The 15,408-nt window shown below is 34.9% G+C and overlaps 1 protein-coding gene across 2 annotated transcripts in view; it reads right to left on the reverse strand.

Annotated features, from left to right (window-relative positions):
• AMMECR1 (AMMECR nuclear protein 1) overlaps positions 1-15,408 on the reverse strand; it is a 139,642-nt gene that overhangs the window by 66,017 nt on the left and 58,217 nt on the right. The window contains exon 2 of one of the 2 annotated variants that reach the window (XM_055268656.2): positions 10,286-10,396. The exons of the other annotated variant lie outside the window; for it this stretch is intronic. Within the exon in view, the coding sequence (XP_055124631.1) occupies positions 10,286-10,396 (111 nt within the window). The remainder of the gene's footprint in view (positions 1-10,285; positions 10,397-15,408) is intronic. 2 annotated transcript variants of the gene reach the window in all.

Raw genomic sequence — 15,408 nt, forward strand, 5'->3', positions numbered from 1 at the left:
AGATCTACAAAACTTCTTATCCATCCTGTGTGATAGTTTTTGTTTGGTAATGTTGTTTTTTAAGGTGAAAGTTTGAGAAAATGCTACTCTCAGATCTTGAAGTGTAATACTTCTAGTCAGACTATGTAAAAACCTGAGTTGTACCTTATTTTCATTGAACAGATACAAAAAAAGGAAAGAAAAAAGAAAAGAACTGTGTTACACCATGAATTTAGGTTGTCAGCCTATATGTTGAATTTACAACACTAAGCATCAGAAGTAAACTTCCCTTCCATTTAAAATTTTTTAAAAGGCAATTAGAAAAATGTTTCATTTATTCTTTAAAATAAGGTACAAAGAAGGACTGCAACAACAAACTTCCTCATCCACATCTCCAATAACATCTCAATGTTGTTAAGCATAATCTACGGTGAACTGATTCAGGAGCACACCTGGAGCTATATTCACAGCTCCCAAATGTACCATGTTTTCTGTACCAGAGGCCTGCTCAGTGGCAGTGTCTGTCTGTTCAGAGGTCATTACAATAACTTTTGTCACTGCTGGCCTGGACTTAAAGCAACATTCCAGATTCCAGAACCAGTGTTTTATTGTCCCAACTCTTTTCTTCCTCTTCAGGATTTGTCAATTTTAGAAAAAGGGCATGTCTGTCTTGCTACTTTCAAAGGGTTTGTGTGTATCACATTTTAAGACCACATTGTTTTGAGTACTTTTAATGTAACACGTTTCATAGGCTGAAATGATGCTAAAACTTGGGTTTGGTACTGATTCGCCCACATGCTCTGTCTGAGCCCCACTGTAATCAACGCCTGGGATCTAGGGTACAGTCTTTGATGTGGAACAAAACAAAGAGAACTGGTCCAAATAGGGATTGAACCCATGATCTCATTAGCAGTACAAGTCTAACCAGCAGTGTACAGTTGTTTACTGTTCTTCATATGCAACACAGCTCCACTCATTTCAAAGGCTTAAAATACTTCTCCAGGCTTAACTAGGAGGCAACTAATGGTCATCTTAGAAGAATGGTTTAGGTTAAAAGCAGCCTGCAAAACTTAAGAGATTCTCTTTCCTGCCATCCTCAGTGAAGTGACTACAGTTGGAACCTTTTAAATCAGCTTTGTAGAACATATAAAGTAGTCCTGAAGGTAGTTGGGTATAGCAACAAGAAGTTGAGTTCTGGGCAATCCCTTTAATTAAAGCTTCTGAAGAATTTATTTTATGGCCTTTTCTAACTTTCTCTTTCACTACTAGGAAGGATACAAAAGTTAGCATTTCTATGTAGAAATAAAAAAACAGAGTGTTAAAAATGGAGACAATAACATGCTAATCTAATTTGAGTAAGTCTATAGCTTCAGTATGTATATTTACAGGATAATTTTTTGAGCTGAAGTAAAATTAATAAAAATGAGTTTTCGGAACATGAGACCAAGTGTAAATCTGTACCTTATGAATCCAAATGTATTTTCTTCACTTTTAGATTTTAAATATACTGAAAAGTACACTGCATATTTGATATTAACAATAATTAGAGCTTCATTCTCAAAAGAATGTATTAAATACAGTCATGTATTGCTTAATGGTGGGGATTCATTCTGAGAAATGCATCATTAAACAATTTCATTGTTGTGTGAACATCATAGAGTGTACTTACACAAACATAGATGGTATAGTCTACAACGCACCTAGGCTATATGATATAGCCTATTGCTCCTAGGCTACAAAGCTGTACAGCATGTTACTATACTGCATAATGTAGGCAACTGTAACACAATCGTAAGTATTTGTGCATCTAAACATAGAAGTGATAGAGTAAAATTACAGTATTATAATCTTGGGACCACTGTTGTATATGCAGTCCACTGTTGACCAAAACGTCAAACTATATTGTTTTCCATCTTTAGAATTTCCTAGCATCTATGAAATTCTATTCCAATAGAAAATTTTTTAAATGTTACAATTTGTCCATGTCTATTTTGTTATATAAACATAGATATATTTTATTTCTTTTGTTAACAAGAAGTAGATCAGATAATGTAGTTCCTTAGGACAGGACTTTTATGTTGAAAGTTTGCTCTTTATTTAAAAATTAAGAGAGAATGTAAGAAAAACTAGAGTTGTTTCTAAGAAAAATATATTTATGATGCAAGATAAAGGACTTATGATGCAATAAGTGTTTAGCATTTAAAGATCAACAAATTGTTATCAATGATGAAAAGTAAGTTTTTTCCAAGGACTACTACTTTGGATAACCACATTTAAGGCAGTTTAAAGTTTGAGAGAAGGGGAAAGATCACAGAGAAGGGCTTCATTTCTTTTTCCTTCTACTTTTAAAAAGTATTTCTCATGCTCATAAGATCATAACTAAAATTTTAATATTCAATTGCTACACCAAAACCTCAACTTTCAATTATTTTAAAGTACTCAAATTCCTAACATTGTCCCCTTAAAAGTGGTAAAAGCATACGATTTGCATGATAATCACCTTTAGTTCCATCAAAGCATAACCATCTTATTCTTCCAGAACACTAAGATACAAATCTGTCCTCCTGTTCATTCAGGTCCTAATGACTCAAATACTTTAGACACTTATAAGTAAGCCCCATATTTATTATGTAAATATTCAGACAAAAGAAATATATTTTTAATGTCTATAATTTTAGGCCACATCTAATGTAATAATTTCATACAATATTTGTGTTCTAACTTAGCTTTACCATTTCAGTCATTCATCTGAAAAAATGAAGACTATCGCAGACAATGACTCTCAGGAAAGGAGACAGATATCAGTTTACTGTACCAAAACAAAATATGAATTCACTTTAACAAGAGAAGAGGAAAGTGAAATCTAAAGTATAACTTTTAATTTTCTTCATTTGCCAAGCATCAGAGCTATAATCCAACTTGGTTCTAGCTAATGTTTGGTAAACTCCGTGTGTGTGTGCACGTGCATGCACACTCTTTTAAGAGTCCTCTATTTCAAAGGCTTTTTCTTCTATGACAAGATCATTTTCCCCTTTAAAATATGTATTACAAATTTCTTAAAATATAAATACCCAACACCTTGTATATGGTTGCTTTGATAATAATGATTTATATGCATCCCTATAATTTTGACCTTTTTGGACCATGTAGGATAAAAACAAGCCAGAAAGTGGTACATACTGTTTTGCTTTTATAAAAAGTGAACTAGGGATGAACCAAATAAAATAATTACCTTTAAATACATTTTAGCTTTTATAACAGATATAGAGTAGTAATCAACCAGTATCACCTCCTCTGCTTCTTGAGAAAAACTGCTTTCTACCTAGGACTACAATTATTTCGATAACTTCTTATCTCTCCTAATATATCATAAACTCCTAAGGCAAAATTAAGACAAGATTTGCAGGATGAACTATTTAAACATGACTAAAAGGGGAAACAGCCTCGAAGGACCAGAGAGGTATTAAACTTTACAGATAGATGTAAGAATAGGGTAAATTTCTTTTTTTTTTTTTTTTTTTTTTGAGACGGAGTCTCGCTCTGTCGCCCAGGCTGGAGTGCAGTGGCACAATCTCGGCTCACTGCAAGCTCAGCCTCCTGCGTTCAGGCCATTCTCCTGCCTCAGCCTCTCCGGGTAGCTGGGACTACAGGCGCCCGCCACCACGCCCGGCTAATTTTTTGTATTCTTGGTAGAGACGGGGTTTCACCGTGGTCTCGATCTCCTGACCTCGTGATCCGCCCGCCTCGGCCTCCCAAAGTGCTGGGATTACAAGCGTGAGCCACCGCGCCCAGCCTGGGTAAATTTCTTATAGTTCACTCTCTCCCTATCAAACTTAAGAACCAAGAGCCCTAGCGCTGAAAAAGCCCATTTTCAGCTTCTCTCAACACCACCTTTTCACAGATGGCCTTTTCTGCCCCAGGCATTTTGCCTGTGGCTCTTAATCAAAGCAGCAGGGAGATTCCAACTGGAAACTCTGAAGATCTGAAAGATGTGATAAGGAATTAGAATCTGATATACTCACTACACTTAATTTCTGTGGCAGTAGGTGCTATATGAATTCAGACAATTCTTTACAATTCAGGAGCCATTACCCATTCTGCAAATGGTTCCTGCTGTTTAGTTTCCACATTCTGCTGGGAATTTTGTGGCTACATCTCTGCACATTAGCACAACCTTGGGATAATGAAGGAGTGCATTAACCTCACGGCTAAAATGAGGATTCCAGATTTGAGCAGATAGTTCACCTTGCTTTCCTGTGGATAATTTTGAGTAAACAGCGTACAACAACCTAGGTTCCAAACTGTACCTTAAATTAAGTGCCTATAAAATCTGACAAATGTTTCTCATTTTGTAATTAATAAACTGAAACTATCAAATTAGGTATAAGTTTTAGGACTCAGGCCATCATCTCTTTTATAAAAAGGCAAAAAATGTAGGTTGTAAATTAAACTAATTAATTTTGCGTTGTTTGTGATACATCTAATTTATTTCCCCAAAATGCATACTTTAGCCAGAAGTCTTGCCACAACCACTTGCCAAAAATTGTTTGGCCTTAACATCTCCAGAATGAGCTTCCATAACAATAATGTACAGTCAGAGGTGATTCGTACAGCTTTTCTTTTCATAAGAAAAATCAATCTAGGTGATGCTACCATAAAGACTAATATTCAATGAGAGGGAAGAGGAACTTATTTAATCTAATTATTCATAATGAGCCTAGAGTGGTTACCCAAATAATCAAGAATAAAAATGATCACAAGATAGTCTACTATGACAGGGAAAATATTACACTGCTTATAATGGCTTTAAACTCATACTGCTTTAGAAAAATGCCAGATTACAACACCAAAATATAAAAGGAAATTCAGTTTACAATGAATCCCATAAGTACCCAATCTAGCTAGGACCTTCAAAAGTAAAAAAGTAGGTTTGTTAGCTATTTTCAATATCTCAAAAAATCTAATAGAAAGTGAACATTTGTACCATGCAAGCAATCAATCCCCCCTCAAACTCCCCTGACACACAACCCCACTAACCCACACAGAACAAAATAAAACTCCAAAACAAAACATAGCACATCACCTTTTATGTGGTCTTACTGTTCCCTAGAAAGGGCTAAACTTTCATTGCTAATTTCTTAGAATTAAGTAGTTCAACAAAAGTGGCATAGTTCACAATCAAGCTCTAGAACTGCCAGCACCTGCATAATTATTTCACTGCCGAGAGGTCTAAGTACAACGAAGGAGAAAAAAAGATAGTCTTTTAAGTGTGGTGACAGACCACAATCCTGTTTTGCTGAATAAGAATACATCTATTAATTACTTACGTGTTCTAGAAAAATTACTGCCAACTTGAATTTACATAAAGAAATAGATCTGCATTTTGCTGGGAAATTTATTAGCCAAAATTTTAAGGAATTTTTTTTTTTTAAGAGACGGAGTCTCGCTCTGTCGCCCAGGCTGGAGTGCAGTGGCGCAACCTTGGCTCACTGCAAGCTCCACCTCCCGGGTTCATGCCATTCTCCTGCCTCAGCCTCCTGAGTAGCTGGGACTACAGGTACCCGCCATCACGCCCAGCTAATTTTTTTGTATTTTTAGTAGAGATGGGGTTTCACCGTGTTAGCCAGGATGGTCTCGATCTCCTGACCTCGTGATCCGCCAGCCTCAGCCTCCCAAAGTACTGGGATTACAGGCGTGAGCCACCGCGCCCGGCCAGGAATCTTTTTTGACTGAGATGTTTATATTCATCTATATTAGTGGTAATTCTCCACTCTATAAAAGTATGTTTTCTAAGTACTAAAATTGGGGAAATGAATCTGCCTCTGCTTTCTAATATATAAAAGCCATAAGCACAATACCTGGAAATTATCTCCTTCAGCTCAGACAAAGAATATTTCTACTTTGAAGTCTTGAGCAATGATAAATAGGGTAATTTGTGGACTTTATCACCAAATTCTATGGATAGACTTTTATCAATAATTCTGAGCTCTCCATCCTGCTTCTTATTTTCTATAATCTTTCCTGCTTTTACCCAGATCCTTCAAGGTCAGGGAAAGAATAGTCTATTTATAATAGTTCCATGTACTTCTCATAAACTTTTCATTACCTACACAGATACTATGTATTTTCACAATTGAGAAGAAATCCTCAGTCTCTTTATAAGATTTTATTTCAATCTAAAATCAAAATTTCAATTAGGAGAACATATGACTTGACTTTGACAAGTATTTTACATTTAAAAGATTATGTTTATATATATATATTTAAAAAACTTAATTCAAGATAGTCATTTCATTTAAAAAATACCTGGTCATATTTGAACATACAACTTGACTATGACAAGTACTTTAATTTTAAAAGTTTTAATAATTTTATTAAAATTAAAAGTTTATAATTTTATTTATAAATAAAAACTTAATTCAGGATAGGCATTTCATTTTTAAAAATACCTGGTCATATTTTTAAGAAAGGTTTTAGAGTTAAGGGACTACACACAAGCTAGCATCACTGTCTTCTACAAACTGGTTAACTTTTAAGAGGAAAAAGGGTACTCAAACAGATATTTTGCACACCTATGTTCATCGCAGCATTATTCACAACAGCCAAAAGGTAGAAGCCACCCACCCAAATGTCCACCAATGGATGAAAGGATAAACAAAATGTGGTATATACATACAATGGAATATTCAGCCTTAAAAAGAAGGTAAATTGACACACGCTACCACATGGATGAACCTTGAAGACATTATGCTAAGTGAAATAAGCTAGTCACAAAATGACAAATATCATACGATTCCACTGATATGAGGTACCTAGAGTAGTCAAATTCATAGCAACACAAAGTAGAATGCTGGTTGCCAGGGCCTGGAGGAGGAAGAATGTGGAGTTCATGTTTAATGGCTACAGAGTTTCAGTTGGGGAAGATGAAAAACGTTCTGGAGATGGATGGTGGTGATGACTGTACAACAATATGATTGTGCTTAAGGCCACAGGACTATACATTTAAAAATGGTTAAAATTGTAAATTTTATGTTACATATATTTCCCCACAATAAAAAAAAAGAAGAGATATAATTGAGTAACATTCTGAAAATCAAACAATAGTCTATCTAATCACAGATGAACCGGATATTCGAATTTTTAAAAAGATGCCTATACCTAGAATGCCTTTAATTTCACTGCTTATTTTTTGTTTTGTTTTGTTTTGTTTTTTGTTTTGCTTTCTCCCTCCTTTATGCCCCTATCCCCTAAGTTCATTTAATTCTATTTATTCATTTTGTGAGTTATGGCTTTTTAAGGTGGGACGACCAGAGGCCAAGAATCACCAACTTTTATGTTCAAAAAAAATTGTATTCTTAAAGTCTAGTCCATGTAGCCAAAGAATACAATTTCCTATCCTACAGTAGTATTGTTTTGTAATAAGCTTTATCCTTAATACAATATTAGTTCAAGTCAATTTTCTTCTGTCTGGGCTATACAACTCTGAGTTGTACACTTTCCATAATAATATCTATGGTCTTGTTGCAAAATTTCAGTCTTAACTCCTAACTAGAACTTTTGAAGGATTACTGATCTATGATTTATAAAATTTATACTAACTTGCTTTCAAGTTCATTATTTTCATGACAAAGCTGCAAAACATAAATAATCAGAAAATTTTATCTCGGTTAGGGGATGGATTTTGTAGACATATGCTCTGGGTTTGAATCCTGGTTCTATCACTTAATAGATGTGTGAGTGGGTAAATTATTTAAATTACCTAATTCTCAGTTTCCTCATTTTGAAAATGTAGATATTAGTACCTAAGAATTATTACAAGGACTATGCATGTAAAGCTCCTCAACAATGTCTGACGTAGTAAATTCTTAATGAATGGCAGCCATTAACAAAAATAATCATAATAACATAATACGAGCACACTACCAGACAGAAAAATATTATATTCCAACTTTTAAAAATGACTCCTTACAACTTTTGATGCTAAAATGAATCCAGGAAAAAAGCTTAATTGTATTTTGTAAGACTTGTTTTCTTTTGTTCATCTTTTCCAAATAGTATGTTTAATATCTTGTTAAACAAAAGAAATTAAGCCAAACAAAAATGAGAAGTAAAACCAGGTATGTGCATGTGTGTATACACACACAAACATATGTATACACACACACACACATGCCTCTTTAACGTGATATATACAATTTGAGGAAGCTGTACAGAAACATGAGAAAAAAAGTTGAAAAGTAAACAGGAAGAGCTATAGATTGCAATGAGGGTAACAAGGTATACAAATGTAGGCAAATTTCCAACTTGAAGTATTTGAACAATTCATTCAGAATCACATTATTGTCAGAAAATTACACTGTAATTCTTCTGGTCATTACCCTAGGATATAAATGGACAAGTCTAGAAAAGTTGGATGTTTTCACCCCTTGCCAACATAGGCAAAAGAATTTATTTTTTTCTTTAAACAAAACCCAATTGCTACCACAGTTAGTACTACAAAAGATTTCTAAGGTATATAATGTTTGATAATGGGATTTCTGCTACAATTTCACTAGAAAGCACAAAGGGTTTCTATACTACCAACTCTTACTACCCAAATATAAAGCAATATTCTGTTTTGAAAACAGACTTGTGTTTCCAAAAATGTTTTCCTTGGAACACTCAGACTTTGGGGTGGGAGGATAAAAGGGTCCTGTAGTCAAATAAGCCTGAAAAATGCTACATTCTATTTCTCTCTCTTAGATATACATAACACTATTAACATAAAAGGTTCTGAGAAGTCCTACAGTGAGCAGAGTTGTTTACATTTTTTTAACCAGTGTTTCCCAAACTTATTTGGTCATAGAATTCTTTTCTTCAGGTAGCGCAAAGGAACCAGTGTTCCTCATAACTTATTTTGGGAAATGTACAATAAATTGCCATTGATTAGTATTAAATGTGTAATTTAATATGTACCTGTCCCAAAAAGGTAGCCATTGGCAGAATTTGCTGAAGTCCTAAAAATGAGCCCACTGTATTTTATGTCAGAAAAAAAAAAAATCTAACATGCCTAGACTAGTACTTATATTATCTTTAACAAGTTGAATTTATTTCCAGAATATGTGTTTCAACCCTAACAGCCTGTATGTTATTTAATCAAATCCAAACACCCAGTTTCTTATACCTGTGAAAAGCTAAAAAATTAATATGATCCTCCAAGCCACTGGTTTTTTTTCTGGGCTTCACTGTAAGCTGAGAAAACCCTGCAGCTGTGAGCTACTGCATACCTTCAAATATGAGAATACCAAACTCAGTTACAGCATTTTATTAACTGGTGCTATGAGCCTGCATTTATGCAGTTCTACAGTAAAATAATTAATGTTCCACATTAATCCTGAAGTAAAATAGTGATTATTAGTTCATTCTCCTAACACCTCTATTAAGTATATAGAACAAAATACTGTAATTACTATTTTACCTATGGAGGTTGAGCAACATGCCCCAAGTACCAATAGTCAGCAGGGAGCAATTTCTTGTTGGACAGACACTGTGCATATTACAACTATAGAAACTGTATCAGATAATCACCCTAAAATGTGAACAAAAACAGGAAATTCCTTTACTAATAGATTATTATTTAAGGAATTTTCTTCTTTTGAAATAATTTTGGGTCACAATTTGCTTGAAATCTAAACTTGAACCAAAAAACTCACATTGTGTGCTAGATAGCTTTTTGTGAATTCAGAAATTAAGAACAAAGTTTTAAACAACTGTAATGAGGAATTACTTTGTCCTTGTGTTAGATAAAAGAAAATAAGCAAGCTACAATTAATTCTGGGTGAAGTGTGAATGTGAATGATTATACTGCTAGGCTGTGGCATCACTTTCTTCCTAGGCTCTCCTTTCAATTTCAAAAGTACTTAAAAGTGTAACAAAATGTGTAAGATGAAAGAGACAACAATTATTTTTAAAAAACATAAGACGGAAGAAATAATGACTGTTCCTATAGAAATCACATATTTTGGTAACCCATGGACATTTGGTCATTGGTTTTCAAGTTATACAAAATAAGCTGGCCACTGGAAGAAAAAAAAAACACTTCAAAACATCGATGGCAGAATATATTAATCACAGTATTTTATATTATGGTAATATATATCAATAACATTTTACCAGAGAGAAGGTAAATGGTCAAAGACAAAGGAAAAACCTGACATGAAGGAAGACAAGAACGTTGACAATTCAGTAAAAGGAGTTAAAGTATCATTCAAGTTTCATAAGTTTTTTTTTTAATGTAAAAGCAGAGGTAACGAAAATTGGTCTTCACCTGGTAAGTGTGTACTCCCTGAGTCCTGAATGCAAATTCATGGCAGAAAAAGTACCTATGCATCCACGTAATCTTTTGTCTCGACCAATCTTCCATGTTACAAACAGTGGGCTGTAATGGAAGATAAAAATAGGGTAAATAAATCAATTCAATTCAAGCAAGTATTTATTGAGTATTGACTGTCTGCTAGGTTAGGTGCCTGAGATATAAAGACCAAAAGACAGGCCTTCAAGGGGCTCAGAGGCCAGCCCAATAGGACCACATTTAGCAAAAGTTATATTATACTACCGCTACATTATATTGAGTGTATCCTATATGTTTGGCATCTCAATAAATGTTTTAAACAAACTAATTATGTTAATCTTCATCAACAATTCTAGGAGGCTGATACTAACATTCCTATTTACAGATGAGGGAGTCTCACAGTTGATATATAATGAAGTAGGCACTCAAACCTGGGCAATCTTAACTACAGAGCTTTAATCATTATGGCTAACTGTGTAATTACTCATTTAAACCTCAAATTACTGACGTATTTGTAAGTCTAATTTGGAAAATCCGGGATAAAAACCAATGATTTTCATAAATACTTCCTGAAAATATAGGGGATATGTACTGTGAAAGGTGCTACAAGGATGCCTAAAACACAGTCATTGCTCTCTAGGAGCCAGTATAAGAGGCAGGCATAACTATTACACAGCTAACTAATACAAGGAAAAAGGAAATGGATACTATAAACCATGTCCAAATGCCATAATTTAAGTTATTAAGATAGAAGGAAACTTCATCAAGCTTGACATTCTTTAGCTTGACCTAGAAAAATCAGTAGGGTTCAGAAAGGTGAAGGGCAACAGCAGACATTAACAAAATAATACTCTGAAACCAGAAATTTCATTTAAAATTTTAGATAAAAGTATTACCTGCAAATACAATCTCTCAAGCATCAAAGAACAAAGTATCAATTATAACAAAATATCATCAAGAATAATGTGGTTTTAGATGAAGTTTAATACAGTAGATGTTTGGATTCTGCTGCAAACTACTGACAGCCTCAATTAATGGTTAAGTCTAAAAACAATTACGTTCTAATTAGAGCAACTTTGTATGCCAGTTTTTATGAAATAATTTACCCATTTTAGGACGTTCTATAAAAAGATAAGTACCTTAAAATGGGGATGGTCTATGGTAATATAAGTATTCACAGTAATACTGGAATAACGCATTTCTGCTTTCTAAAAACTTAAATTTTAAGGGGATATACCTTATTTTTTTTCCTCTAATACACTGGTGAGTTGGAGAACATCCTTTCTTTAAAATACTCTTTAGTGAGTCATCAGCAGATGGATGAAAAGATATCTCATTCAAGTACTTCAATCACCCACCTTAAACATTTAAATTATGCTGAGCTCTGACAGCCACAATGGCAGATAGGTTCCCAAATAAGTAATATATACAAACCAGGGAGAAGTACTAAGAGTTACCATCTTCCAAGAGCCAATGACCAGTGGCATTCAAAAAGATGACTAAAGTATAAGGTCAAGTTACTGTCAACATTAGCATTCAAGTGAAGGACGACCTACACTAAAGGTATTAAAATAACAAACAAAAGGTAAAAGCCAGTTTTTTTTTTTTTTTGCTTTCTATATCATATGCAATAAACCTGTTATAACTTGAGACAAGATTCTAATGCTCCATTTGGAAATTTTTCTCCAATTGTTCTTGACTAACCACTGATCAGGAAGACAAGAATTAGATGAGATTACTTTCTCACCAATTCTTTCATTACTCGTATAAATACCAGTATCTTAAAATTTAAACCTTATCTTTAAGGATGAAGTTCACCTCTTCATTTTTCAGTTTCTAACCTGGCATAGTCAATATCAGCAACCACTTTTTTGTTTTGTTTTGTTTTGTTTTGAGATGGAGTCTTGCTCTGTTGCCAGGCTGAGTGCAGTGGTGTGATCTCGGCACACTGCAACCTCCGTCACCTGGGTTCAAGCAATTCTCCTGCCTCAGCCTCCTAAGTAGCTGGGATTACAGGTGTGCACCACCATGCCTGGCTAATTTTTGTATTTTTAGTAGAGACGGGGTTTCAACATGTTGGTCAGGCTGGTCTCAAACTCCTGACCTCGTGATCTGCCTGCCTGAGCCTCCCAAAGTGCCGGGATTACAGGCGTGAGCCACCATGCCCAGCCTGTCTCTCTCTCTCTTTTTTTTAATTATACTTTAAGTTCTGGGGTACATGTGCAGAACGTGCAGTTTTGTTACATAGGTATACAGGTGCCATGGTGGTTTGCTGCACCCATCAATCCGTCACCTACATTAGGTATTTCTCCTAAAGTTATCCCTTCCCTAGCCCCCAACTCCCCGACAGGCCCTGGCGTGTGATGTTCCCCTCCCTGTGTCCATGTGTTCTCATTGTTCAACTCCCACTTATAAGTGAGAACATGTGGTGTTTGATTTTCTGTTCTTGTGTTAGTTTGCTGAGAATGATGGTTTCCAGCTTCATCCATGTCCCTGCAAAGGACATGAACTCATCCTTTTTATGGCTGCATAGTATTCCATGGTGTATATGTGCCATATTTTCTTTATCCAGTCTATCATTGATGGACATTTGGGTTGGTCTGAAGTCTTTGCTATTGTGAATAGTGCTGCAATAAACATATATGTGCATGTCTCTTTATAGTAGAATGATTTATAATATTTTCGGCATATACCCAGTAAAGGGATTGCTGGGTCAAATGGTATTTCTAGTTCTAGATCCTTAAGGAATTGCCACACTGTCTTCCACAATGGTTGAACTAATTTACACTCCCAACAGTGTAAAAGCGTTCCTATTTCTCCACATCCCCTCCAGGATCTGTTGTTTCCTGACTTTTTAATGATCGCCATCCTGTCTCTTCTTTTTTTTAAAAAAAAACAAACTTTATTTTTCGATCACAGAAGTAGCATATGATCATAAATTAAGAAATCAGAAATACAGAAATGTATCAATCCTCTCCCATAACAATGGCTATACAAAGTATCTCTATGTAAGACAGGTCTTTTGGCAGCTTCAGAATGAAGTGAATCACAATGTAATATAGATAATAGCATGTTTTTAAAATACCATGATGGTTTCTGAATAAGGCAGAACTATGTTGTATATTCTCTTCCTCAATGACTGCCATGAGAAACCTAAAAGTGAGTGAATTCATTTCCTATCAAAAACGCTAGAAATGAAAGTCATTTAAGTGTTTTACCTTCTACTTTCTTATTTATCCCAGGAAATATACACATACACCATTCTTACTATAATATAACCCTATCTGCTCAAGTAAACATTTAAAACTTAAAGTAGAAAAATAACACAAACTAAACACTATACTATGAAATACGTTGCAGGGCACTCAAACATATGGTGGGAGAAATTATATATTACTAGTTTCTTATAATACCATGCTATCACTGATGACAGAATGATTAATTCAGAGCTTAGGTTGCTGGAGGACAAGCTGCATTTTACAAGGCAGCCTGAGGAGCAAAGATGCTCCAAAACAAGCAAGGGCATGGACATGTAAAAGTGCACAGCACATTCAGGAAACAGGAAGTAGTCTGACAGTCTTGATAACTTGCTATGGGCTCTTTCAGATTTAACATTTCTTTGAATTTGAAGCACTGTGGACTATGTGTTCTCAAGAGCCTTCATAAGACATAGAGCAGATACAGAATCATCTGTACTCTCCCTGATCCTTACCTGCCCCAGGCAACATCCACTTTGGGAGTTGGGATTGCGGGGAAGTATCTTTGTCAAAGATGGGAGGGAGTGCTACTCCACAACCTCACTGTGTTTAGGACAGATGCCTGAAGATGGAAGAGGTCAGACTTTTAGTAGACAGAATAAAACTATTCAATAAAAATCTGGGACTCTAATTTCTCATTACAAATGCTCATCCAACACATTTTATAAAGTACACGTGTATGGAATTAAAAACAACTAAAATACCTAAAAGCAACATTTAATGGGGATAAGAACCCGGGAAGTTAAGCATTTTAAAGTAGACAGAAACATAATAAACATCCCTGAGCACAAGAGATTGTATCTTGTGTGTGATAACCACGTTGTACAGGGCAATGACTACGAGAATGTTCAATACATATTATCTAAAAATAGGAACAAATTTTTTTCTTCACGCAACACAGAGGGAAGGAATAGGCAATTTCATTTTTAAATGTGCTATTAAAACATGTATGAGTTCCAAAAAGGACCTAATACATCAGCATAATCAGAGGCAGATCAAAGTAGAAAAGGGGTTTTGAGCCTGTTGAGAGGAGCTGCTCAATGAGAAAAAAAATACAGAAAACCAGTTCATAGTAAGACAAAGATTGGATGTTTTGGGAAAATGCGTTTGCCATATGGTTTGAGGCCACCTACATACATTGAAAAAATACTACAAACTAGAAGAGGGCTCAAAATGAGATGAAATATTAAGGAAAATGTTTATCTGAAGGTAACCAGACAAAGCTTTTAAAGTAATTTTCCTACTTCTGAGAAACCTTTGGAGAAAAGTAAACACTCCATTTTTTCTTGTCTGTAGACAGGAACAGGAAGTAACCATCTAATCTAGATGAATCCTCCCTGCCAACTAGCACCCAATACTGTCAGGTCAACAGTAGCTCTAGGGAAATGTAGTTGCATACAATCAGCAAAAGTACAAAAAGCAATGTAAATCTGAACAGGACACTCCCCATCTATTGATGTGAGCCAGAACAAATCAGAAATATGTTTGCAGGAGCAGAATACAATTCAGTGATACAATGAAAAAGGTGTATTTACTTAATAATATTTTACCTTAAACCCTATCTCTCCTGCCATATCAAGGCAAAGCAGAGGTTACAAAAAAGTCTTAGACTCTGGCAATTTGCTCTTCTTTAGAATGAGATTTTTTAGAATGAGATTCATAGGAGGCAACATTAACAAAATAACATCAATCTCTACCAGTGCAATAATAATTATAATAATTAATAGAATGGAGTACTCAACAAGGTTATTTATATTGGAGCGGGGCGGGGGGACACAGGAAAAGAGAGAAGCCCTGTAACTTGTTCTGTTCTTCTGCCATCAAATAATGATTGTTTCTCAA

This window comes from Symphalangus syndactylus, chromosome X, assembly GCF_028878055.3.
Source record: "Symphalangus syndactylus isolate Jambi chromosome X, NHGRI_mSymSyn1-v2.1_pri, whole genome shotgun sequence".
In the NCBI taxonomy this organism is placed as follows: Eukaryota; Metazoa; Chordata; class Mammalia; order Primates; family Hylobatidae; genus Symphalangus; species Symphalangus syndactylus.